This window comes from Colletotrichum lupini, chromosome 8 (genome assembly GCF_023278565.1).
Source record: "Colletotrichum lupini chromosome 8, complete sequence".
NCBI lineage: Eukaryota > Fungi > Ascomycota > Sordariomycetes > Glomerellales > Glomerellaceae > Colletotrichum > Colletotrichum lupini.
Window position 1 is genome coordinate 615,637 of NC_064681.1, and position 26,631 is coordinate 642,267.

Consider the following 26,631-nt stretch of genomic DNA (forward strand, 5'->3'; position numbering starts at 1 on the left):
TTTATAAACCTTAGTTAAATAAATTAATACTACGTTAATTTACTTACCGTTAGGCTAATCTACGATTCTATATATTTACGTCTCTTAATAATCCGGGTTAATATTTACTTACTTATAAGGGATTAGGATTCTATTTAAAATCGGGGTTTATTCTCTTTTTCCTTACCCTAACTTACTAAGGGTCGTGCTCTAACTTATACTTATATTAGTAATTACTAGCGTATTTAATTTTAATAAAAATATATTTAATCCGCGCGTTAGTTATAATAAATCCGTACTTTTACTACTTAACGAATTTATTAGGGTCTAAGAAATTCCCGCTTCTTTTTACTATCTCGCTACTACTCTCGTTTTTATTATTTTTAATAATTATTATTACTCTTTTAAATTACTAACTATTATACTTACTAGGATCCTCCTTTTTATTTAATATAAAAAGGTAAGTTTTAATAGTTCCTTTTTATAATAATAATAATAAACGTTTATATTACCATAAGAAGATATAGTAATTAGTTTCGGGATTTTTACTAGTTACTAATTTCCGCTATTCTATATATTTCTAGCCTCTTAAGCTTCGTGCTCTTTATAATCTCTAAATAGCTTCTTTTTTTAACCTACCTCCTTTAGGGTAGTATTTTATAAAAATAGTTAAAAATAAACGCCGGGCGGCTCGTAAAGGACTTATATAAGCTATTAAGAACTATATAGGTTATTAAATACGGTTAACGAAGTTAAGCCCTCTTTTTTATAAAATCGTAAATTTTAAGGACTTATTAAAAATACCTACTTATTACTCGTACGTAGTAAGGTTAGATATTTTAGAGATCTTATCTTTTATAGCCTCTTAGTACCCTATTTTATATTTTTTAAATAGTCTTTTTCGTAGCTTAATTACGGTTAGGTAATTATTACTTATTAACGATCCCTTTTATTACTTAGTTAATTTTTTAAAATTAGTAATTTCGTACTAGGAGCTAGTATAAAAAAAAGCCCTTTAGCGGCCTTCTAAAGGATTCTTTTTTTTCTCTTTAGATCCTCGTCTTTTTAGCCTTTTTTTAAGCTAATAGTAACTCTAATAAGAGGTCGTAAGATTACTTTAGAATAGCCGCTTTCTTTTTAAGTTAATTTCTAAGATCCGTAATATTCTTAATTTAATATTATTAAGACCTCTAAATCCCCTCTTCTCTTATTAAACCGTCCCTTATATTATATTCCTAAGTAATATTTAGAAAGTAGTTAAGGGAGCTATAAAGAGGTTATTTAAATTATAAGCTTAAGGTCGTATTTATAAAATCTTTATAATAATAAACTTTTCCGTATACTATAAATCTCCTAGTTTAATAACTCTTATAAAGTTATTATTAATATCCCTATTATAGGGTAGTTAGTTCGAACCGTAGTTAACGAAGAGATTAATTAAACTATATAAATATCTACGTAAGTATAAAAAGGAAGTTCTAACCGTAGGTTAGGCTAGTTACGATAATTATAAATAGGGCCCCTAATTAGCCCCTGCGTAGTTAGCTATATACCGCGGTTAAATTAGACTTCTAATCCGATACTAACTTTTTCTTTTTTTTTATCGATTTAACTACTACGGTTAGAGGTATAATTCGACCTCGGGCCCGTTTACTAAGTCGTTTCCTTTTCCCCCTTTTTTTTACTCTTTTTATATAACCTATCCCTCTATTTATATAATAACTTTTTTATTACCTACGAATTACTCTAATCCCTTATTTAGTACTACTTTTATAAAAGCGTTTGCGAGGTTATCTTTATTATTAATCTAATAGATCTCGAGTATCTCGCGCCTTTTATATAATTACTTAAGGGCTATAATATCGATTATAAGCCTCTTTTCCTTCGTCGTTCCTAATTTAATAAGGTATTTATATAGCGAGTAGGAATCTATATAGATAACCGTTAGAATAAGTAAAAGGCTAATTCGATTAGTAATCTTCCTTAGTATTATTAAAATCGCGTAGGAGAGGTTAACGCTATTAATTATACCGTAAACCTTTAACGCTAGTATACTTCTCGTTACCCGCTTATTTTTAGTTAACGAGTAATAGATTATATTACTATATATAATAAATTCGCTCTCGCCTATACTCTTATTAGCTAGGATAATAATATACTCTAATTACGAAGTAAGGTCGTTATTATTCGTAAATAACTTATTAACGAAGACGTAGAGCTTACTAGTTATAAGGTCGATCGGGTAGTAAATAAGACCTCGATCGAGATTCGTCTACTACTACTTAAGCCGCTTATTAAGTACCTCGACGTCTTATTTAATTAAGTCTATAGCTTACGCTACTTTAGCGTAATTAAAAGTCGCCTTAAGTTAATAAATACTTATAATATATACCCCTTATATAAGCTTAGCCTTATACCGCTTCTTAACGTTAGTTATATTTAGATTAACGAGGTTAATCTTCTCGCCCTACCCCTTTTATTAGAAAATAACGGTTTCTTTTTTAATTATAAAAATCCTACTATTAAATACTAGGGGGGTATTTATTATAAGGACCTCTTTTAGCTTCGTTATAAAGCCCGCTTTCTAAAGCTCCTTATCCTCTTTTTTTATAAAGTTAATATTAAATAGGCCTAATATATCGTCGGTCTATATTCTAATAATCCTAAGTTAATTACTTTTATACTCCGCGATTAATAAGTACGGGTCGTATATAAAGATAACTATTAATAGTTAATTAATATAAAAATCGTAGTAAGTAGCTTACTAATAAGTACCCGATTCTACGAGCCTATATAGTAACTTAAGCACTTTAATAATCGTACTTTCTAAGTATTTACTAGCTATTTTTTTTAGTAAATAGGCTAGGATTCTCTTTATAAGCCCTATAGCCGATTAGGTATAGGCCTAGGTAATATCACGGCTCTAAATCTCGTATCCCTTCTTCCGTAGCGATGCTATTAGTACTATTATTAATCGTTAGCTATAGCGCTATATAATAAGTAATTATATAAGTAGCGTCGCCTTTTTAACGTCGCCGTACCCCTAAATTACGTATCTAAACTTCTCATACGGCTAGGGTATTCCTTTCCCTTTAATCTTACGAACTATTCGTAATTTAAATATATAGAGGTTTATATATTTTTCTAAGTTATATAAAATAAATCGATAGACCCCTCGATTATAAAGAGTATTTACTTCGATAAGATCTAATCCCTTATACGGCTTTTTAGTAGTTATAATTACGCCTTCTTTACGTAGTTTAATTACTAGCTCAAAATCGGCTTTCTCTTTTACTATATAAAAAGTATTAATTACCTCGTCGCTAGTAATAAATTACCGCGTTAGGGCTTATTATTATAGTTTTTTATAACGTCTCGCTAGTAGTATTAGTGCCCTTTTAGTAATATCCTCTTCCTCGTTATCTATTAGTACTACTATAACGATTTCGTTAAGGATAATTTCCTATACCTTTACTACGGGTTATATAGTTTCCCCTAGCTCTTCTTCTTCTTATAGGTTAGAAATTACCTCGTTAAGATCTATATAATACGGTCTAACTACCGTAATTAACACTTTAAATAACTAGTTACGATCTTTTATAACTATATAAGAGCGCTCGTCGATAGAAATTAACTTATATAGCCTAGCCTATTATTAAGTAATTTCGCGCTATACTCGTATATCTAAATTTAGTAGTATATTTAGATTATCCCCTATATCGGGCCTATTGCGCGTAATAATTACCTCGTTAACTTACCTTTTTACGCTTATTTTATATAGTACCCGCATTATTTATTTAACTACTTAGGCTCGTTAGCTTATACTTAGTAACGGTAGCGAGGCTAAGGTCGTTCTTAAATATGCTCTAAATACTAATAGCGTTAGTATAAGTCCGTTAGGCCCCATAGTATTGTTATAGTATTTAAGTACTATCTAAAAGTATTCGTCGTTAATAGAATCCGGATTTTCCTCTTTAATAATTCTAAACGCCCTTTTTAACTACTAATATACCCTCTCTACCTTTCTAATACTATAGTACGCTTTAATAAGTACGACTTTTAGCTATATACCGTAAGCCGTCGTATTATCCCTAAATTCTACCGACTTAAAACTAGTACTAGCGTCAGTTTTAATACCGTCTAGCGGTCCCTAGTATATATTAATCTAGCTTTTTCGTAGGGCTACTTATACTATTTTTATTTATAGATCCTAGAGGAATTGCCTTACTTAGAAGGATATAGCTACGTCGATTATATATAGTACTAGCCGACTATTTAAATAAAAGATATCGACGACGATTTTCTAGTTAAAGTTAAGCTTATTACGCAATTTAAACTTAAATCTGCGTAGGCTCTGCGTATTTATTTAGTATTAGTAATATACTTTCGTTAACTACTCTAGCGCCTCTATTTCGATATTATTATTACTTAATTACTTTAAGAGGTTATATAGCCTCGTAACCGACGGGTACCTAAATCTCTAGTATAGTCTTCTAAGCTCACTTTCCGTTAGGTAATTAATTAACTTCGTATCGTTAGTAAGCTTTATAAACGCATACCCCTATTATTATTTAACTACTTCGAAGTACTTATTACTAAAGATTATATTCCTCGTATTATTAAATATAATACCTAGTCGATCTATATCTTTTAAATATAAGAAAAATAGGGTATTAATAAGTAAAATATAAAAAGTTATCGTTCTAAAGTATATCTCTACTTTTACTATACCTAGGGCGACGATTTCCTTGCCTAGGCCGAAACTAATCCTCGTAATACCCGCCGTTAACGTATTAAGTATTACTAATACGATCTTCTATAGTGCCTAAAATTACCCTTTTCCTCTAGTTAACTATTACGATGCCCTAGTATTTAGGATAATTTTATAAAAATCGTCTAGGCCGTACCTTTCGCTCGTATAGAATACTTATACGAGCTTAGTATTTAAGGGATCTAAGTAGTATAAAAAGGACCTCTCTAACTACCCCTAAATATACTTAGTACTATGTTCCTTTTCTTTAAATATTAAAAGAGATAGCGTCTTCTCCTTAATTATTAAAATAATAAACTTCGGCCCTATTAAATTCGCCCTTTCGGCCGCCTCTATATCTATTATCTAAGGGACCTTCCCTTATTATCTATAAATAAAAGCCTACTTATTAAGAGCTTTTACTACCCTTTATTCGTTTAGCCTCGTATATCCTCTAGAGGCTAACGGGGCGAAAAAAGAGTAGTTAATATCTTTAATTTTATCGTAATCTAATTCGTTAGTATAAGGGGTAAGATCTTCTTTATCTTCCGAATTTCTTATAGGGGGTATATACTTTAGGCCGCTACTTTAGCTACTATTATTAGGTTTTATACCCCCGGATCTGCCCTTATATATAATAAGGAATTAGTTAAACCGACGAGGGCTAGTTTTACTATTTACTACCCTCGACTTTCTATACTATTCGTACGATTTAGCACGCTCTTCCTCGGAGTAGTTACTTAACTAATATCTATCCTTTTTATAAATATAGTATTGCTTTTTTTATTACCTTACTTATAACTTAAATCTCTACTTATTTAACGAATCTAGGCCTCCTTATTAGTAATTGCCGTATTTAGCCTCTTTTCCTTTCTTATTATACGTTTAATCGACTTAATATTATTAATAAGGGCCGTCGTATACTTAGAAATAAGTTTAGCGCGGTATTCTTATTTTAATATTAAAGCTAGATCTTAGCCTCGAGTAGAGCGTCTCGTAGTCTTTAGGTACTTAATATAAAGTAATCTTTACCTCTAATATACGCTAGACTACGGTATAAAAATATCTAACTTTCTACTCGTTTATCCCCTTATTTAGCTAAGTTTTCGCTAGTTTATTAATTCGATTAATAAGCTCTTCGAGGATCTCTACTCGCAATTTACCCTCTATTATCTTAGCTATAAATATAAAAAAATCGCTCGTAGCTTAGATAGGAGCTCTAGGTTCTTATTATAAGTCTCGAAGCGGCTTCGGATTACGTTAATTATACTAAGAAAGTCGTTTCGATCGAGATTACGTACCGCTTTATAATAATAATTAAAAGCTTTACTTATAAGTACGATATTAATTACCGAATAGTACTAATATTCCCTAATTCCGACTTTTTCGTAATAATCGTAAAATATTATTAGGGTTTTTTATAAGACCTTATACTTCCCCCTAGAGTATAATTTCTCTTTTAAGAAGATCTTTTTAAGGTCTATAAATTACCTCGTATTTATTATTAGATTTTTAATATCTATATACGATCCCTATATCGCTACGTACTATTAATAACTTCGGGTCGTCTACCTCCTTTCTTATTAACCGATCGGTACCTAATTTCGTATTAGTAATAGTAACGAGTTATAGATCGAAATAAGTAAAATTATCGATTATCGTACTTCTAGTACTATATTTAGCCCCGGTATATCCTTTTATAATAATAGATTTCCGTTAGTAATTATAGGGAGGAAATCTAGATCGTTTACCCTTTTTCTAAATTCGTTAAAGCGATTATACGCTTTATTAACCTATACCTAGTTCTATAATATAAATTCCTCCTTTATAATTATTACTATTAGTATTTCGTATAGCTCTTGCGATTATAATTGCGCTAATAATACCCCTCGCCCGTAAAAGAATCTATTAACTACTTTTATAATTCTTAAGCTTGCGCTCGCGAACTATTCGTTTAGTTAGTAACTAAGGTCGTTTACGATCTTATAGAATAAGGGTTACCCCTATAGCCCCTTTTTTTTATAAACCTTAGTTAAATAGATTAATACCGCGTTAATTTGCTCGCTATTAAGCTAATCTATAATTCTATATATTTACGTCCCCTAATAATCCGGGTTAATATTTACCTATTTATAAAGGATTAGGATTCTATTTAGGATCGGGTTTCGTCCTCTTCTTTTTTACCCTAACTCGCTAAGGGGCATGCTCTAGCTTATATTTATATTAGTAGTTACTAGCGTATTTAATTTTAATAAGGATATATTTAATCCGCGTATTAGTTATAATAAATCCGTACTTTTATTACTTAACGAATTTATTAAGGTCTAAGAGATTCCCGCTTCTTCTTACCGTCTCGCTACTACTCTCGTTTTTACTATTTTTAGTAATTACTACTACTTTTTTAGATTATTAACTATTATACTTATTAAGATCCTCCTTTTTGTTTAGTAAAAAAGGGTAAGTTTTAGTAGTTCTTTTTAATAATAATAGTAGTAAACGTTTATATTATTATAAAAAGATATAGTAATTAGTCTCGGGATCTTTACTAATTACCGATTTCCGCTATCCCGTATACTTCTAGGTTCCTAAGCCTCGTGCTTTTTATAATCTCTAAATAGCTTCCTTCTTTAACCTACCTCTTTTAGGGCGGTATTCCGTAAGAATAATTAAAAATAGACGCCGGGCGGCTCGTAAAAGAGCTATATAAGCTATTAAGAACTATATAGGCCGTTAAGTATAGTTAACGAAGTTAAGCCCTCTTTCTTATAAGATTATATATTTTAAAGAAATTACTAAAAATACCTATTTATTATTTATACGCAGTAAGGTTAGATACTTTAAAGATCTTGTCTTTTACGGCCTCTCAGTACCCTATTTTATATCTTTTAGGCAGTCTTTTTTATAACTTAATTACGGTTAGGTAATTATTACTTATTAGTAATCCTTTTTATTACTTAGTTAATTTCTAATTATAGGCCGGCTATAGAAAAGTCGTTTAGTAAAAAAGCTACTCGGGGTAATAGTAAAAAGCTAGTCGCTTAAGCGGTTCTGTTAATTAATATAGTTTAACGTAGTAAACGTCGACCTCTTATAAGTAGTAAAGGGCTACGATTACTTAATTCTATACGGTATTCGAGAATCGCCTCCTTTTTTATCTATTTCCGTAAGGTTAATTAGTACAAATCTCCTATCCTATATAGTATTAAGAAGTCGTCTTTTTTATATAGTAAAATACCTTACCGATCTACGATAGTAAAATTTAATTACTAATTAGTGTTAATATCCCTATTATAGGGTAGTTAGTTCGAACCGTAGTTAACGAAGAGATTAATTAAACTATATAAATATCTACGTAGGTATAAAAAGGAGGTTCTAACTATAGGTTAGGCTAGCTATAATAATCGTAAATAGGGCCCCTAATTAGCCCCTGCGCAGTTGGCTATATGCCGCGGTCGAATTAGACTTCTAATCCGACAGTTACTTTTACTATTAAATAAGAATATTTACGTTTAGAAATCCCCTTTTTTAATTACGTAGTACTTTTTTATATTATATTATTAAGCTCGTTCGTTACGCTAATTAATTAGGTAGGTAGTTATTATATAGGTATTTCCTTTTACTAATTTAACTAGTTAATTTCTAATTACGGGCTAGTTATAAAAAAGTCGTTTAGTAAAAAAGCTACTCGGGGCGACGGTAAAAGGCTAGTTACTTAAGTAGTTCCGTTAATTAACGTAATTTAATATAATAAACATCGACCTCTCGTAAGTAATAAAGGGCTATAATTACTTAATTCCGTATAGTATTCGAGAATTACTTCTTTTTTTATTTATTTTTATAAAGTTAATTAGTATAAATCTCTTATTCCGTGTAGTATTAAGAGGTCGTCTTTTTTATATAATAAGATACCTTACCGATCTATAATAATAAAATTTAATTACTAATTAGTATTAATATCCTTATTATAAAGTAGTTAGTTTAAACCGTAGTTAACGAAGAGATTAATTAAATTATATAAATATCTACGTAGTAAGTATAAAAAAGAGGTTCTAACCGTAAATTAGGCTAGCTACGATAATTATAAATAGGGCCCCTAATTAGCCCCTGCGTAGTCGGCTATATACCGTAGTTAAATTAAACTTCTAATCCGACACTCACAGGGCCGCGGCATAAATATTTCCACATTAGTGGCTTCGGCATAGCAATTCTGTGGCAGGCTAACCAGTAGCAGCTGAACATTCCACCGCGAGAAGCTAGCCAGGTTAGTGCTCTTGCGAGACAACCTGGCTCCAGCCGTTAAGATGAGCCGAGTGGCGTATTTGCAATCAACTGGGGTTACAACGGGCTTTGACGTCAGGTCCAAACATCTTCTAGAAATGCTTCAGCCGTTGCATTTCTCGTCATCGAACCTTCACCACAACTTCGTAGTAGACGGATTCCCTAGCACAATTCTCTGCGTAGGGTTGGAGGATATGAAGCTGCGGAGGCTTTGGGGCAGAGAGTTACAATTGCGAGACGGTTATCCTGCCCTAAGACTGCTGCGGCTGAGAGCGGGAGAAAACAAATGCCAAGTCTAGGTATCCGAGAAGGCGAGTTTGGTTACACAAAAAGGACCCGAAACCAAATTGGATGACAGGAGAAGGCTTGTGGCGGGTTGCGCGCGGTATGACACTGTCATATTAAGGTTAAACAAAATATCCGTCAGCCAGGAGTGCAGGGGTCGGTCTGGTTGTAGATATTGGGTAGACTTTGAGGTCTATCCTTACTTGAGTGAATCATTTCAAGGGGCCATGCTAGCCGTAGGAAAGACAGTGACAAGGTAGCCAGGTGATAACAGACTGGCCTCACTCGTGTAACCAGCCAGCAAATTTCCTCAAAGATGGACACGAGCGACAGAACGGCGCGGAGTTACCGCAAAGAAGCCTGGAAGGTGCATTAAGGTGCGGGAGGAGAGCGGATGAGGCTGTTGTAGTCTGCCTGGCGGTCTCACTAGATTTCAGCTAGCAAAAGAACGTAACCACAACCTCGAAGGATCTGGAAAGCTATCCGCCAACTCGTTCGTATTTGGCAGCTCTGCCTCAGGGCTGAGAGCTAGTGCGAAGAAACTGACTGGGGCATGGTGCCCGAGACTCCCGTTTAGGCGTACAGTGCCAGATTCTGTCGTAGGGTCGGAACGGGTCCGCGCGAGTGAAAGAAGCATGATTTCGTGAAGATGGGGAAGCCGAAGGCCCGAAAACCATCTGGGTCGAGCGATGCCCGCTTTGGCTTTGCGGTGCCGAATCAATTTCGCGAGCTAGGCGAGCCATGCTGGGGCTGGGAAAATCGGAATCTTTGGTTTCTCCACTGCGGGTTCCATTCCAAGGGAGATCTGCGCCCCTGCAGCTTCAACGATCAGGCTCTGGGTACACTGAGACTGAGAGTCACGAGGTGCCACGGAGAAGGAAGGGCAGGACTATTGGAAATTCAATCAAAATCGGGTGCCAAGACCTGTGCACGGCATTGTGGTAACAATAGCGTGGGCAGAGCCTGTGGCCTCGTCCGGTTTTCCTCTGGGTTTTGAGCGTCATCGACTGGCTTACCGGCGGAAACCGCCTACGCTAGCGAGAAACAGCGCGGTGGCTTGAGGGGCGGATGGAGGCTTGCCCGAGTCACGACAGCAGGCTGGCTTCAAGTCCTTGTATCGACGTCGATCGCCTCAATCCTTTATTGCCCGGTTAAATCCCGACAGAGGCTGCAGCTCCTTGAAGTCAGGAGGTGTGCCACTGCAAGCCAACAGAGGCCGTTTGCTTCGATGCCACGACAGCCAAGACTGATGAATAGCAGCCGAGCATCGAATAGTGTTGGTGTCAAAGACAATTGTGCATGTGCCTATGGCAGACTAGCGACTGGAAAACCGGCCGAGACGGATAGCGGCGTGGCCGCATAGCTGCCATGGCCTTTGTGCAGTTTCGAGAAAAGAGATGCCAAGGGAACCTTTCGAGTTTACGAATACATAGATATTCGTCCGGATATGTTGGCGAGGGATCGCGGGGAGAGAGATGAGGTGACGGCGCGGACGGGCCCCTGGAGGGCCTGTGTGCACTAAGGTACCTAATAAGAAAGAACCTTGGTTTTAGTTAGGCTAATGCGCGCGACAGCGACCATTCTTGGCTTTGGCCTTGAAATATCGTTGAAAGATGGTTTACTCAAGTTTCTGACTAAAGAGGGTCGAGGGTGATCGTTGGTAAAGAGAGGGTGTACGGATGTCGTCGTAATCCTCCCGCCACGACATCCAGTCAGGAAGAGGCTGGGCGTGCTGATGGTGGACCAGCCACACGTGTCTCAAAGAAAGCGATGCAGTGGTGACAGCCGAGAGATGCCAAACACCAATCGATGATTCGCAAGAGGAACTCTTTGACGAGGGCCAGTATTGCTCTGACACGCTGAGCATGCCGACAGCCCAGGCAGAGAGACAAGACAGCGACGGGGATGGGGCCAAGGTTTGTGCTGTGCATTGGATGTCAGTCATCCATCCACCGGGAGCTTCGATGTGGTCGTGCCGAAAGCCGGCGCCTTCCTGGAGGGGGCTGTGCACGGCCGTTGCTTCCGTTGCCACGTCTGGGCTGCTTGCTGGCGCCAGTTTCTGGTGGGAAGTGGCGCCTGGATCCTTTGCTGGTGTCTTGCGGTAAGAATTAGGTACCTGTCATGGTCAGTATTTCGAGAGCAAGTGGTGAAGTGAAGACGAGTACCTTGGTCATACCTTAATTATGTGAGTGCCGGTGCAGGTAGAACAGAGAGGACGAACCTGCCTCAATAGAGTGCACACGATGCTGGCAATATCCCGGTCGTCGGTCATTGCTTTCGCGGGGGATGATGCATGCGCTGCCCAAAAAAGGCTGTCGCTTCCTTCCCCTTCCCATTCTGTGGTCAACAGTTAATTGTTGCCAAACCCTTGGGATTTCCAATCCTGGGAAGGTGAGAAGGAGCGATATTCAGGGACTGGGCTTGCTGCTTCAACCCATCATCTGGATGTTTGGGCCAATTGGAAATTGTATTGAAAGCAGGTCCCCGCAGTTCTCCAGGAACCAACGAATGAAATCTTTGTGTGGCTGGCAGTTGCCTGGTGTGTAAGCATGGCAATGCCTGCTGAGTCTGTTGGCGGTCTCAGCAGAGTTCGGCTGAGCTCAGCCTCAAGAGAGCTCCTTCCCGCACCAGCTTTGGACGGAGTTAAAGGTACTCTTTTGCAGGCCCCACCACCAAAAAGTACATTACTTGGTCAGCAATGACGGCACTACGCCCACACAGTGCAGTGCAGTGCCACTCTCCCGCGCCTTCCTTGCCAAATTCAGTGAGGTCACCAACGCACCTGCAGTCACTACTGCCCCCGGTCGATTGCCTTCCAGCTGTGCCTTCTTCCCTGGGGGCGGTCTCTCGGTGATGCAGGCGCCTAGACAAACACAGCTCGCGTATCCATACCGGTACTCCTCCACGCCTTCCTTGGCCTCTCCTTTCCCAATCCACGCTACGAGTCTGGGCAACCAATCTGCCAAGGCACCACCCTCAGTCCTTAAAAGCATTGCCATCCCACTTCTTTTTCTTTGGCCTCCCCCCAGTCGCCGTCGTCGTCTCCCCAGTCACCAGCATTTCGTGTTTTTGGCATATCTATCGAATTCGGTTCTCGTGGCTTGGAATCCTGCATTTGCGAATCTGCATCTACAAACTCTCGCCGGCATTTTTTAGACAACGAACGTTCACAACGTCACATCGCTAGACGTACACCACCCCGACGACATCGATCCGGAACCCCCAAAACCGAGTAGGACCCGAATATCGCAATGGTTGCTCGTAGCCTGACTCTTGCCGCCCTCGCGGCAAGCGCATCCGCTCTATCGGCTCGTCGCGACGATACACAGTCTTCTGGTGGTGTCGGTGCCATTTCTTTGCCTGTCTACCAAGACGTCAGACTGCACCCTCTGGACAAGCTGCGCAGAAGACAGGTCTCAGATACAGACGCCCCAGTTCTCAACGTGACGACGACTACTTATTTGATTGAGCGTGAGTATTCTCCTAGGCGCTTGAAATCCAACCAAATTTACTAATCATTGTTCTTAGTGAACATTGGTACGCCCGGCCAAGACACAAAGGTTGCCATTGACACTGGTTCCTCCGAACTCTGGGTCAACCCCAATTGCGCCAACGCTGGCAGCAGCGCACAGACACAATCCTGCAGAGCCAATGGCCAGTACGACCCTCAAGACTCTTCGACTTCGTCTGTTTATCGCCAGACAGGTCGCATTAAGTATGGAAAGGGAGAGGTCGTTCTGCAGTATGTCAGCGATAACATCACGCTTCCCGGCAGCGGTATGTGCTACCTCGCTCTGGCGCCTGATCAACCCACTAATCACAATTTACAGACATTGCACTGAGAGACACAATTTTTGGCTATGCCACTGATAGTGTTGACCTTAACAGAGGTATCCTCGGCCTGAGCTTCGGCGAGGCGACCAACAACACTGGGTACCCGACCGTTCTTGACGAGATGAAGGCCCAGAACATCGTTGAGTCTCTCACCATTGGTATCGCGCTCGGAACCAAGGACGAGAAGACGGGTAGCGGTCTCATTTCCTTCGGCGGTGTCGACACGAAGAAATTCAGTGGCACCCTGCACTCGGCGCCCATCCTTGGGCCTCAGAACAACGAGAACCTGTGGAGGTGAGTAATTACTCTTCTATTATTTACGACAATGGCTGATTGAATTTCTTAGGTACTGGGTTCAGCTGGATTCTGTGGGCCTGAGCAAGTCGGGAAGCAGCTCCAAGACTTACGCCAACTCTCAATTCCCCGTCTTCTTCGACACTGGCGCCACCCTGAGCTATCTTCCCTCAGCCATCGTCGACTCACTCGGATCTGATTTGGGAGGCCAGCTTGACTCATCCGTCAACATGTATGTGGTACCTTGCAGCACCACAGGCACCATCGACTTCAAGTTTGGCGACTACACCATGAAGGTGCCCATTCAGGAGTTCATCTGGAACGTGGGCAACAACCAGTGTGTCCTCGGAGCTGATAAGGCAACCGACGGCTCGTACCTACTTGGTGACTCGTTCCTCCGTTCGACTTATGTTGTTTTCGACCAGGAGACACCCGCCCTCCACTTTGCCCCCTACAACAACTGCGGTTCGAACCTTCAGAAGATTCCCCTGGGCGCGAATGCGGCGGCAAAGTTCACTGGCGAGTGCTCTACCTCCACTGCCCCCAGTGGTAGCAACCCGACTGGTACCGGCAACGCTGCTGGCCGCTCAACATCCACCAACCTCTGGCTTGCAGCTGGTGCTTTGGTCGGCGTACAAACTTTCATGTCCTTCCTTTAAATCCGCATACATAATTGAACGGCTGAATATCACTGCATGAATCGGGAGTTGGGGCAGGATCAAGAAGGTCGCCACGTTGGCGAATAGATGATGACGAATCGAGCCTCCTGTACATGGCGGATCGCTTTATACCCTCTTTCCCTGGCCATGGGACTACATAGTTTCTGTTATTGATTAATGAACAACTGAAACCCACAGTGGTTTCTAGATTATCTCACGACACTTGTGTTTTTCAGTTGAATCGTGATGTGACGTGAGGAATAGCTGCGACTTCTTTTAGTAACTGGACGGTCGGACTTATTTCTGTGTGAGAGGTACTGTGGATGACAGTAAATAATGATAAAATATGGGCGAAAATCCCTTTCTGGTTCAGCTTAAATCGCATTCGCGATATTTGTCTTGACAGGGGAAGAAAGAAAGCAACAGCACTGTCCGTTGAGAACGCGATTGAAGCAACTCTTATTCCAAGCAATTATATCCGAGATCGAGCTATCGATCGGGGTGCGCAAACCCCAACATGGTTAGGATTAACAATAATGATCGCAAAGCTGCCAAGATCTGATAGAAATATGACAGTTTGAGAAAGCATAAATGATCAGTGCATTCTTGGGAGCTGCTGGTTCGTCCCGAGTTGTGAGGGAGGTGCGGGATGTCAAGGTTGGACCCTGTCTGCATCTCGTTCTTGCCCAATCTGGACATGCAGCACATGGCAGGATGCCTCCTTCCCAAACTGGTGATGAATACACTCACTTCCTGCCTTTGGAGAATCACCATTGATGAGAGTTGAATGTAGACTCTACGCGTGTGGATCTCTGGCTCCCTCTTTTTCTTTGACCTTCATCCTCTTCGCCGACTGATCAACCCATTCTTTTCCTGCATCGCCCTTTGTCACCTACCTACTCACATCTCTACCCTGTTCCTGTTCCTTTACTCTTGCGAGACTTTTGTCGCAGCTACACCTTTTGCCGCCTCAGATATCTTACCTAGGCACGGGCAAGCACCAACAGATCGACCGTCGAAATGCGCTCCACCTCAGTCCTCGCCGCCTTGCTGGCCTCTGCCCCTGGACTGGTCCTCGCATCCGGACATCTGGGCTTCGCTCTCGGTTCGAAGCAGCCGGGCGGGCAGTGCAAGTACCAGGCAGACTACGAAGCGGACTTCAGGGCCATCCGAGATGCTTCGGGAAGCAGCATCGTCCGCATCTATGCTGCTGACCAGTGCAACACTGCCCAGTACATTCTTCCCGCAGCCAAGAAGGAAGAATTCCAGGTGATTCTGGGCATTTGGTAGACCAACCTCGTCCGGCGATATACTTCACTTTACCCCAAATCGAGTGAAGCTTATTGGGAAAGTGCTCCCGCTGACTCGGACAGGCCCGATACCGAAGAGTCGTACGCCGCCGACAAGGCTGCAATTCTGAAGCACACACCCGGCTACGAGGACCAAGTCTACGCCATCACTGTCGGATCCGAGTCCATGTACCGCGGCAACTTCACCGGCACCGAGCTGGCGGACAAGATCAAGGACATGAAGAAGGCGGCCCCGCTCTTCAAGATCGGTACCGCGGACAGCTGGAACAAGTACCAAGACGGCACGGCCGATGCCGTCATCAAGGAGGCCGACATTCTTCTGACCAACGCCTTTTCCTACTGGCAGGGTCAGACGCGCGACAACGCCACTGCTTGCTTCTTCGACTCCATCATGCAGGCGTTTGGACGCATCCAGAGCGTCAGTGAATCGCTCACCAAGCCTGAGCTGTGGGTTGGGGAGACGGGTAAGTCGAACTGCTTCACTCATCACTCTGATCTTGGTGGTTGCCTCTTCGGTGATATTCATCACCTATGTCATACATTCTGAGCAGTGACCGCCATACCGAATGGTTCTACACGGTCATCGTGAACGAGTTGCTGACAAGATCGACTGAAATTAGGTTGGCCCAGTGAAGGTGCAAAGTATCAGCAGGCGATCCCGGGACAAGACAACGCTCAGGCTTTCTACGACTCTGGTGTCTGCGGTATGGTCAACTGGGGCTTCAACGTGTTCTTCTTCGAGGCCTTTGACGAGCCCTGGAAGCCACATGCCATTGGTGAAGATGGCAGTGAGGCACCTGAGACTCACTGGGGCGGAATGAAGGCCGATCGTGCCCCCAAGTACCCCCTCAGATGTTGAACGACGGCGGCTACCAATTCAAATTGATCACACACGATTGGGAGGAATGTTTAGTATCGGACAGAGGAGGGCATTTCAGATGGCATGGGCGGCGTTTGTTTCGTTGACGAGAGACTGACAGGAAACCATGATACCCTAAGAAACGGAATTCAATATTTACACTTTGCTTCCTCATCTGGTAGCCGATGAAATGAATCCCAAAGAAGTGTGACAAGCGAATGAAAGTCCTCGATCGGTAGGGCCTCTTTCTATTTTCTGCGCATCTGACGCGTGGGCAAAGTGGTTGGTGTGGGTGTCGAAGACTCGACTTGTCTCGGGACCGAGGGGGAGGGAACAGCGCCAGGCCCAGGTATCCAGGTCGACGGCCAGGTACGCGCGCGCGCAGAGCGGTAGTACGCAACTACGTAGGCACGTAAGCCAAGCTCTCGGTGGGCAAAGAACGAGGTCAAGGTAACTTATTCTCCGTGCCCGTCTGTGTGGGTGCTCGAGGGTACGATGTCATAGGTCATAGGTCCCACAGGTAAATGGTTAAGTTTGGGGGGGATTTTGAGTTGCGACATTAAGGTTTTTGCGGCTCACGTATAGGGCATGGTACCGCCCAGTGCCGCAATACCTTAAGAGTAGGGTAAGGTATTTCGTGGGCTTTGAGGTGTGGAAGGTTACAACGGTTGCCGCTGGCTGGGGTGGGGTTTGGGGGCAGGACGAGAGACAAAGAGTGACCGGATTGGGGGATCTGGAACACGGCCAAGTCGGGACGAAACCGAGGCACGGGCGGGGGATTGGGGGAATTGGTCTCGGGTTTTACTGGACAAGGTAGGCGTCTGAAGTCTGAGGTGGTTTCGCGTATCAGAATTTGCGGCTTGGGAGTTTTAGCATTTCAGGCACGCGGAAGTCTAAGACGTCTATGCCGTTGGGACCTGGCGGGGGTGGATGGACGACGTGCGTTTGTCGCGGTGAGAGGGGGGGAAAGATGGTTGTAGCAGCCGCTGCGCGAGGCGTTGCGCCACTTGGTATGGTGTTGGTGTTTGATGGGCGCCATGGCTTGTCTGGCGTGAGTATCATCCGCGTTCGCTTAGATTCATTGGTGGGGGTTGGAGCTTCCGGTTAGTGACAGTCTCAGGCAGTTAGTCGCATCATCAACGAAGGGGGGAAACGGGGGGTGATATCCAATATTTTTGAAATTCTTGTAAGTTGGGAAAAGGGTGATCTAGTATATGGTAAAAAATTGGAGGGGGAATAAGAAGAGAAATTTGGTGAAGAAGATGCCAAGACTGCGCTGGTGATGCTGTGCTGCCGGCGCTTCCACCCCGCGGAGGTCCGTAGGGGAAGCGCAGCGGCGAGACAAGCAAAAACAAGCAGACGCGACGTCTTGGATGCCAACATTAGTTTTGGGGGTGACCATAATCCTCCTCTGTAAGGTCCACTGACGACGTCCTCCCATGTCTCTGCCACTTCCGTCTCGCTCTCACTCGCTCATGTCGTCAGTCATCGTCGTTTTGATGAAAATGCCCAAATAATATTCCGCCTGAAAGAACAACCGCTGATGCTGATGGATGCTTTGTTGTGAACCGGTCACATATGTAATAAGTCGTAAATGGTACAGACGACGGGCCCGATGGCGTCGTGGTCCTCTCCGTCGTGAAAATTGGCCGTAGAGAAAGGAGAGGCGAGGCCGGGAGTGAGGCGGTTCATCAGAATCGTCGGAGCAATGGATGCTCACACGTCCGCCCGGGTTGGCTTCTGCAGTGAGGCATTAAGTTGCGTGGTGGTTGACATGCTCCCGACGAGCTCCGGCCTGTCTCTTTCCCGCCGTTTCCCCTCATCGCTCATGATGAATCGTTTGACGCTTTGCATGGTAAAGCCAGGCTCACGTTCTCAAAGGACTGTAGTATCATGTTAGTCATGGTTCCAGTGAAGACCAGTCGAGAATGAAGACTTACGCGCAACCTTGAGGCGTCACAACACCAAAGAAGCAGTCGCCCGAGACCTTTTGTGCTGCGGGCACGACCTGATTTTGACGGACGGGAGTGATAACCACGCCTGCGGTGGCGAGTGACGCGCACAGCGTCGTCAGGATCGCGAGTGAGACCTTCATCTTGTCGTCGTCGGTTGGTGTTCGAGGAGAGGGTATATTAAACAAAAAGGAAGGCGGCTCAAGATAGCTGCCTTTGCGTACGCGCGAATCGGACCGGTTTCGTTGACGAGGTTCCCCAATTCCAGTCTCTTTCTGATATCCCGCTTTCTTGTTTTTTCTTGTTCCCTTTGATTTCCAGAATCCTCCTTCTCTCCGAATGATCGTGGAGTTGTTGTTGTTGTTGTTACGGACGTCGAGCTAGCGACGAGTCGTCTTGGTTGGTGAAAGAGTGGCGTTGAGGAAGTGTGTACCGGCAGGTCGGCAGAAAAATATGTATAGCGAAGGCAAGGTTTTTGGATCAGACCAGCTGGACTAGCAGAAACGAGTGCGGGCGGGCGCTCGATGGGTAAAAAGAGAGAGGCGAGGTGCAGCTTCTGCCGTCTGGGATACGAGCAACACACGGTTGAGGTGTGATGTAGGTGATGGTGTGTGGAAAGGATTTAGACTTTGGGTAGGAAGAATGTGTGGGATGTTGGTGTGTTAAGAGTGAAAGCCCGAAAAGGTGTGTGTGAGCGTGCAGATCTCTTGGCGTGCGTGTGCGGGTTCGTGCGTTGTATGCGTCTTGCTTGAGGCCGTATGTTCGTTGTATGGTACGGAGTATTGGTGGCTGTTTGGTGGTATAGGTATGGGAGGTGTACTTGGTTGGTGATCGTGAGACGAGGAGTTGAGATGGTGAGAGAAGACGAGGAAGAAAAAAGAGGGACACGGGTTTTGTGATATCGGACGATGATGGGCTGTGACGAAACTCGTCTCGACAGGGGCGGTGGTACCGGGTAGGCGCGAGTACCTCGGTGTTCGACCTCGTACACACCAAAGGCAGGGAGGGAGACTGGGACAGAGAGGGGCAAAATATGGTGTCGGAGACGAGGCCCAGCTGCGTCTCTGGACCCATACCCAAGCCTTCTTTGAGTGGGAACATCTTTTGACTATTGATGCTAAGCATTCGAGGGACAGGGCATGCTCGACCTCGAGAGCTTGAAGACAGGGGGGGATGGTGACCTCTTTGGGGATGGAGGACCGAGATGAGCGGGTGGAGTTTCAGGGTTGAAACCCATTGCGGCGGTGCGCGGTTGCGGTGAGAGTTGGCTTAATGAGTGTGGTCACTCTGGTGAGTCGGTTTTGATTTGCTTCTTGGGGTAGTGGTGGTCGGTTCATTTCACGGGAGGTCTTAGAAGGTGGTCGAGATGGTTCGTGATGGTGTTGCTGACGCTCGTGGTCGAACGTTGGTGAGTCGACATATCTCACAGTGCTTCTTTCCCACGGTTACTGACTCTGTGCCGTGTGGCTGCGGACCAGCGCTCGGAGAATAATAACCTAATGCACAGCGCGGACTGCACAAGCACAACCGCCGAAGCCGCCGCCAGCAGACCGAGACTAGGACAACCAGGCCAGCGTCAGGACTCTAGCAGGGGAAGGGCGGATCGTCAGAGGCTGGATTTGCCTGGAAGGTCTCCAGAGTCCAGCCGCCAAAACCGAGCAGGGCCAAGGAATTAAGGTTGTGCGATTGAAGCAAGGGGGGAAGAATCGATTCGATTGGACAGTTGAGGCGACGATGTCTTGACAGATACGATGGACGTGGAAAAAAGCAGAGCCGTTGGCATTGGCAGTGTGGGCTCCAGACCTTCTGGAATGGCAGCGGGGATCGATTGGATGGGAGAAGGAACGGCAATTCGGTGCCTGGACCCCTGACTCTTTCCCTGCAGATAATTGGGTGTGATTGGCTGGAGAGGATGGACTTGGAGGGGATATGCGACACGCCCGGATTCTAAGCCGCGCCACAGCAAATGACCAGGGACCACTCAGATGGGCGGGTTCACCGTTCTGTGGTGGGAAAAGACGATGGGTGGGGCTGCATGTCACGGACTGGACCGAGGGATGTAAGGGGGAAAGAGAGACCGGGTGATTGATTGGCTAGAGATGGGAAGAAGGGGGAAGGAGGGAGCTTAACAGGTCACGTTATCAATCAGTCCTTGAGGAAGGAGGCACCATGGTGAAGGTAAGCACGACAAGGAGGCTGCGCCATAAGCAAGAGGTGATTGTTAGTGTGCCTGGCTGACGGGTTCCGACTTGCTTACTTAATGGAAGGTAGCAACCCTCCAACGACAACCCGAGACAGCAACGACAAGGTAAAACCTGGCTGTCGCAACTCCAACGCACATGGCGCACTTGACGGCGTGCCTGGCTGGACCAGGGGCTTCGCTGTCACTGTGGTGGTTTGGCTTTCCAGCATGTCAGTCCTGATGAGAAAGCCACTGAAAACTTCCTTCCCCCTTGACATGGATTCCGGGATTTTGGTTTGGGAGATCCCATTTGCATTGACTCTCATCAGCCCCTCTCATGGTCATCATCAGTCCACAATCCCACCCCGTTGTGCCCGTCAGCGATTCATCGACGTGATCCTTGGTGGTGATCTGGCGACTTTTTCTCTTGGGGGCCACTGTCGTTCGTGGATCACTGGCCATCTCTGAGCGCGGCGCCAACTTCAGACTACCGGTACCTTATCCCGTCCCTTACTGGATGCCCAGACCAGCCAACTCGACTTCCCAGACTTGACGGGGGGCTCGGCGCTGGGCGCGGCCTCCCAAGGAAGCTGGACGCGTGGCGGACATGTCTGGACGAGGAGGATCTACCTGATCTTAGGAGGCTTGGGTGAATCGCAGCCATGGATACAGGCACAAGTGACAGGACACGTCGTACCGGCACTTGACGCATCGTGACGAACCCTCGAAACGTGGCTGATGGGCCTCTGAAAAGTGGGTTTGGTCTTAACCCACTAGCCCTCTTCTTAATCCTGTCAGGCAAGCCGCATTTGCTTCGGTAAAGATACCACGGTACCTAGCATGCAGTCCTGACTGCAGTGGCCTACGATAAACGCAGATAATGCAGCATCCCGCTGCTGTAAGTCGCGCTCGTCCTCATCGGCCTCCAACGGGATCCAATTGCCGGGCAGCATCTGCCGGGACATACCCTGTCCTCAAAGCGCAATGCTGAAAGGGGTAAGAAACTCTCTCGTAGTCGTCGTCTAGTTCAGCTGAAGCGGCATATGCAAGTCACAAACCGTCGTGCTTCCCCCTTCAACCATGGCCCCTCACTTTCTCTCCCCTTTCTTGCAGGACTTGCGCCAACGCACGAGCCAGACACTGGACGATTCTCTAGTCTCCCTCTCTGGATGGGTAAATGGATAGATGAGAATGCCTGGCTGACTCTCCCTTGCCCTCCGTCGCCCGTGTGTCTCCTGCGATGCGGCTCTGCCGCTCCGTTCCGTGGGTCCGCCTGTTCTACGCTGATCTTTTGATACGCGCCGGGAGGAAACTGATGTATCTTCCGCGCTTTTTCCTTCATGCTGTGTACAAACGTGTTCTCACCTGAGGGGGCCTTAATACCACTAGATCGTCCGTGAGCTCACGGAAACAGAACGGTCTCCCTTCCGGACGTCTTCCGGGTGAAGGGTTTTCATCAAGACGATACAGGCACACGTACACAGTCTGCCATGTTGAAAATCTGCCCAGATGCCCATCCCTTTCGCTGACCTGTCGAGTTTTCTGTGCCGCCTTGCCGGAGACCCTCTGTCTCGGTGCGGTGGTGATGGAGAAGGGTCCCGACTCCTTGTTACACAATGTCTCGCTAGGGCGGGTTGACGGCGGGTGGAACGACTGGATGGGTCTAACGGGTGAGGTTTTCACCACGCAGACACGGCAGAACCGTTGTCAATGATGTTTGGTGGCTTGTGTGAGGAATGTGATCGAGTCATTGGCCACGTACGCGCCTTGCGGTCCCGAGTATGAGAATTCGTCATACTTCATTCCTCGGTCGTGCTCTCTGTTATGTCGAAGCGACGTCATCGGCGTTGGTCTGTGTTACTTCTGAAGACGTGGGAGTGAGCGTACAACCATGTGACCACTACCTAAGCTTCAGAATCGACAGAATGCTCGCTACAAAGTGTTCAATCATTTTCACTAACAATATCTTATCCAAGCAATGCGAAAGATGGCTTACCATTTTCGTGCCTCTTAAATTTTAAATTATTTGTTAACACAACCAATTTACAGATTTTGGGTTACCGCTGTGTAGAGGCAGAAGAGACTACTTCACGGGGTTTACAAGACCACAGAGTTGCTCAAACACCCTTTAAAGGGACGGGGCACTACTTCATTTTGTCCTCATCAGTGTTACATCTGTTGAAAGGGTTCTTTGTTCCAGAACATCAAAAAAGGTTCCTTGGGCTTGAAGACTACAGTACTCAAGCAGACTAGGCCTGTTGTCAATGCTTTACTGCTCATTATTTCCCTTCTGCAGTGTCACTATACTGACTTTCATCCTCAGACTCACTGCTCACTATGTCTGACTCTGATGAGTCTACCGTGAAAGAACTCAGAGATCTCATGAAACCAAGTGTCATCTCATGCTCCGGACCAAACACCATGACACTACGCAGAAAACCCTTCTCCATGATACTCTGTGCTTCTTCCCATTTGCATTGACGGTGCTTGATGAGTCCCAGATATCCCATGCATCGAAGTATATGATTCCCAGCGTCACCATATAGGTCTTCATACAACCGAGACACATGGGCCATACTCTCTTCTGCATCGTCAAGCAAGCCTCGAACGTATTGCAGAATGCCCAAATTCTCAAATGCTTCGGCTTCCATTTCGTTTCCTGGCTCGCAGACTTGCTTGATGCAATGCAAGGCTCGGCGCTGGACATCGATAGCTTCTGAAAAACGATCTTGTTTGCCCATGGCATCCGCCAACGTGCCCAATATCTCAATGGTGGTATTAGAAGCCTCGACGTTGGCTAGGTTTTTGGGTAGAAACTGGCGACAAAGTCTCTCTGCCTCCTTGAATTTTCCTTGCGAGATAAACATCCTTGCCAGATTGTTGTTAAACGCCATACCGGAGGGTTTGCTGCATCCAGGCAATTTATCCACCAGCTTCGATGCCTCCGAGAATGTCTCTCGTGCTTCCGACGCGCAGTCCATGTTCGCAATTGCCATGCTCAATTGAACCTTCAGGAATGCCTTCTCTCCCAAGGACTGAGCATCATCTTCCTTGAGTTCTGCAATGGCACTGACCAGGAGGTCTTTTGCTTCCCTGTAATCTTCTGATTTTAGATAAAGCTCAGCAAGAAGACTAACTGTGGAAAACTTGCTGATACTTTCCTGCGGCAGGATAGCAATCAAAGCAGCAAGAGCTTGCTTCGCTTCTTGTTCGCGATTGAGGGATCCGAGAATATCTGATCTGAGTTGTATTGCTTCAAAGAAAAGCTCTTCGTGCCCATTGTGTGCTTGTGTCTCCACCATGGCCTCAGATACGTCAAGCGCGAGCGTCAAGTAGCCCATGGAACTGTATATTGTCGCCATATTGTGTCTGATAAAGAAGGTCGAAGAGTTGTTTTCGGTGGAATCCTCCGCATTAGCTGATAGTACAGCTTGAAAGTGAGGAAAGTCCTTGTAGGATAATGTCCTGCGTCCATAATCGCTTTCGCAGAACCTGGCCATGGTTGTCAGTGCTTTCCCGACGAAACTCTTTGCCAAGCCCTTTCGCATTAGCCATGCAGTAGTGGCCAGCTGTACAAGGCGATGCATATCTAATTTCTCATTTTTGCTCTCTCTGAGAAACGAAAACGCCTTGAGAGCACCAAGAGCTTGCTCCAGACGAATCGAATTCGCTTCATTTTGACTAAAGCACTCTAAGCTTGGGGTATTCGCATGGTTTTTATCAGATTAGAAGTCCAATTCGACCGCGGCATACAGCCGACTGCGCAGGGGCCAATTAGGGGCCCTATTTATAATTATTATAGCTAGCCTAACCTACGGTTAGAACCTCCTTTTTATACCTACGTAGATATTTAGATAGTTTAATTAATCTCTTCGTTAACTACGGTTCGAACTAATTACCCTATAATAGGGATACTAATAGTTTTCGTCCATATGTTCATCCTTGGAATTGTAGTTATCTTCTTGCGAATGACAATCTCGTCCAGAGAAAACCACATTTGCATCCGCGGATTCGCAGTCCTCTTCGAGTCGGCTGGTGCAATCTTCCGTCGGTTGGGACCCGTTGCTTTTGTCCTCTGTCTGGTTTCTCGCCTCTGGTGAGGATTCTTCCAAGTACATATAGACAGTTAGGAACTGTCTCTGTATTGCTTGGCAATTAAAGAAAGCCAACAGTGATAAAATTCCAGCCGCGAGAGAGTTTCTCATCGTCAGTTCTTCGAAAGACACTGTCCAGGTAGCCATTACAGCTCGTGAAATGCCAGCATCCCGATCAACGGCTTCGAAGTTCTTACTCAACAGCTCAGATTCAGCAGCATCGCCTTTGTTCAAGATCCGAAGATAGCGGTCAATGCTCATAGAGGTATCTTGCATATACGCTGAAGCCTGAGCGATGGCGAGTGGTAGGTTTTCAAGGCGAGTTGAAAGGGCGGAAGCTGCTTCTATTGATAATGAAGAGTTACTAGATATCTCGCGGATCATTTGCACTGACTCGCTATCGCTCATGGGCCCAACCTCCAGCAGCGGTTGGCCGGGAACAAGTCTCACACTAACTTATTTATTCCGTGTTATAACGAGGATCGAGCTATTGCCTATTAATAAGTATATAATATAGGGAAGAAGCTCACAGAGGCTAACTACTATTAGGGTTTAAAAAAAGAATTACTAAAATCTACCCTTCTTTCGAGGTATATTATTAATACTCTATATATACCTAAGCTACTCCTTTATTACTTAGTCCCCCTCTTTATACCCCCTAAGTTATCCCTTAACTAATAAAGCTTAATTAATAAGGCTTAATAAAGTACTCCCTCCCCTAGGCTTTATTTTAAAGCCCGTTTATAATTTATATATATTATATTAATTTTTTATTTAAAAAGTTTTTAAATATATAATATAAAGGCGGGTATAAATAGCGCTTATTAACTTAAATATAAACCCTTTATTTTAAATAATAGCCTTATAATTCTATACCTAAGTCGCTCTTATTTATAAGCCGTCTTTATAATTATTAATACTTAAATAATCGTTATTTTACTTTTATTTACTAATATTAACCCCCTTCTAAGCTATTATAATTCCGAATTCCTTTTTTTTTTTTTATAATTATCTTTTTTATATATAATCTCTTATTTTTATTAATATTTACGCTACTCCCTCGTTATATAAATATTATAATTAATAAATATTTCTTAGATCCTTATTTTTATATACTTCCCGTACTTAAGTAAGTCTTTTATAGAGTCGTTTTATATTCGCTATTAACTCGTTTTAATATAAATATAGCTTCTAATTATAGAATTACTATTATTAGTAATAAAACGGTTATTAATATTATAAATACGTTTAGTAATAGTAGTAATAATAATCTATTTAAAAAGCTTAATATTCCCTTTATTTACCCTAACCTCGTATATATATCGCTACTTATATATTATTTATATTAACTATTATAAACCTTTATTAAAAAAAAAAGCGAACGCTAAAAAGATCGGGGTTAGCTAAATACGCCCGCTCCCCTACTTTATTTACGTTATATATAAAGCGCTTAATTTAAAAACTAAGTATTATAATTAGCTAAGTTAATAATTTATAGCCCCTAGTTCGCTCCTTTATTTAATATTTTTTTAAAATCTAGCGTATATTATATTAAATATACTACGTAGAACTATTTTTATAAAAATATAATAAGCGCTTAGTATAGTTATTATTCTATTACTTCTCTTACGTATTATATCAATAATATTTTAAGTCCCTAAGTCTATAAAATCTATAATTTAAACCCTATAAAGTACTGCTCTTATTTTAAATAATAACGTTTATAATTTAGAAGTTTATCGCTCTATTATCGCTTTATTATTACTACTACTTAGGTCGCTAATATTACTCTATAACTTTAATAAACTTATTAAATTACTATTAGTAATACGTAAAGGGTACTTAAGCGCGTTAATAAAGAGGCCTACTTAATCCCCGTTATTAATAATAATAATAATAAGGTAGTTATAAACTCCTCCCGCACTATATTTTTATCTTATAATAACACTATAATTATACTATTTCGCACTATTTATAATAAAGTACGCTACTTAAATAATATTTTAGCTAATATATAGTTACCCCGCCTACGCTCCGTATTTATAACTAATTATTTATAAATTCGTTAATAACAAAAAGATTATTTCTTTTATAATAACCCCTAGGATAATAGCTAAAGCGGCCCTTTTATATATAAGGGTAGTTTTTTTTATAA

The 26,631-nt window shown here is 43.3% G+C and overlaps 5 protein-coding genes across 5 annotated transcripts; 2 read left to right on the forward strand and 3 right to left on the reverse strand.

The window, feature by feature from the left end:
- Positions 1-10,910: 10,910 nt before the first annotated feature.
- Positions 10,911-11,564, reverse strand: CLUP02_14670 (uncharacterized protein; the record flags this gene model as incomplete). The annotated part of the gene is made up of 2 exons (XM_049293597.1): positions 10,911-11,408; positions 11,514-11,564. The coding sequence occupies 2 exons, from the start codon at positions 11,562-11,564 to the stop codon at positions 10,911-10,913; spliced, it is 549 nt and encodes a 182-aa protein (XP_049150743.1).
- A 979-nt stretch (positions 11,565-12,543) lies between these two features.
- On the forward strand, positions 12,544-14,166 carry CLUP02_14671 (eukaryotic aspartyl protease; the record flags this gene model as incomplete). Its single annotated transcript, XM_049293598.1, has 5 exons — positions 12,544-12,763; positions 12,821-13,069; positions 13,123-13,420; positions 13,473-14,052; positions 14,128-14,166. 5 exons carry the CDS (start codon positions 12,544-12,546, stop codon positions 14,164-14,166), a joined length of 1,386 nt encoding a protein of 461 aa, XP_049150744.1.
- Positions 14,167-15,099: 933 nt separating this feature from the next.
- On the forward strand, positions 15,100-16,248 carry CLUP02_14672 (glycosyl hydrolase family 17; the record flags this gene model as incomplete). Its single annotated transcript, XM_049293599.1, has 3 exons — positions 15,100-15,365; positions 15,453-15,853; positions 16,010-16,248. The coding sequence occupies 3 exons, from the start codon at positions 15,100-15,102 to the stop codon at positions 16,246-16,248; spliced, it is 906 nt and encodes a 301-aa protein (XP_049150745.1).
- Positions 16,249-16,496: 248 nt separating this feature from the next.
- CLUP02_14673 (uncharacterized protein) lies at positions 16,497-22,381 on the reverse strand (the record flags this gene model as incomplete). Its single annotated transcript, XM_049293600.1, has 25 exons — positions 16,497-16,648; positions 16,912-17,107; positions 17,166-17,289; positions 17,361-17,455; positions 17,521-17,716; positions 17,825-17,963; positions 18,023-18,066; positions 18,120-18,131; positions 18,189-18,580; positions 18,634-18,694; positions 18,784-19,468; positions 19,543-19,591; positions 19,654-19,756; positions 19,922-20,103; positions 20,162-20,293; positions 20,369-20,396; positions 20,540-20,601; positions 20,659-20,819; positions 20,897-21,008; positions 21,073-21,128; positions 21,218-21,355; positions 21,475-21,767; positions 21,863-22,045; positions 22,145-22,201; positions 22,287-22,381. 25 exons carry the CDS (start codon positions 22,379-22,381, stop codon positions 16,497-16,499), a joined length of 3,747 nt encoding a protein of 1,248 aa, XP_049150746.1.
- A 170-nt stretch (positions 22,382-22,551) lies between these two features.
- On the reverse strand, positions 22,552-24,884 carry CLUP02_14674 (uncharacterized protein; the record flags this gene model as incomplete). The annotated part of the gene is made up of 3 exons (XM_049293601.1): positions 22,552-22,631; positions 22,694-24,063; positions 24,298-24,884. The coding sequence occupies 3 exons, from the start codon at positions 24,882-24,884 to the stop codon at positions 22,552-22,554; spliced, it is 2,037 nt and encodes a 678-aa protein (XP_049150747.1).
- Between the last annotated feature and the right edge of the window lie 1,747 nt (positions 24,885-26,631).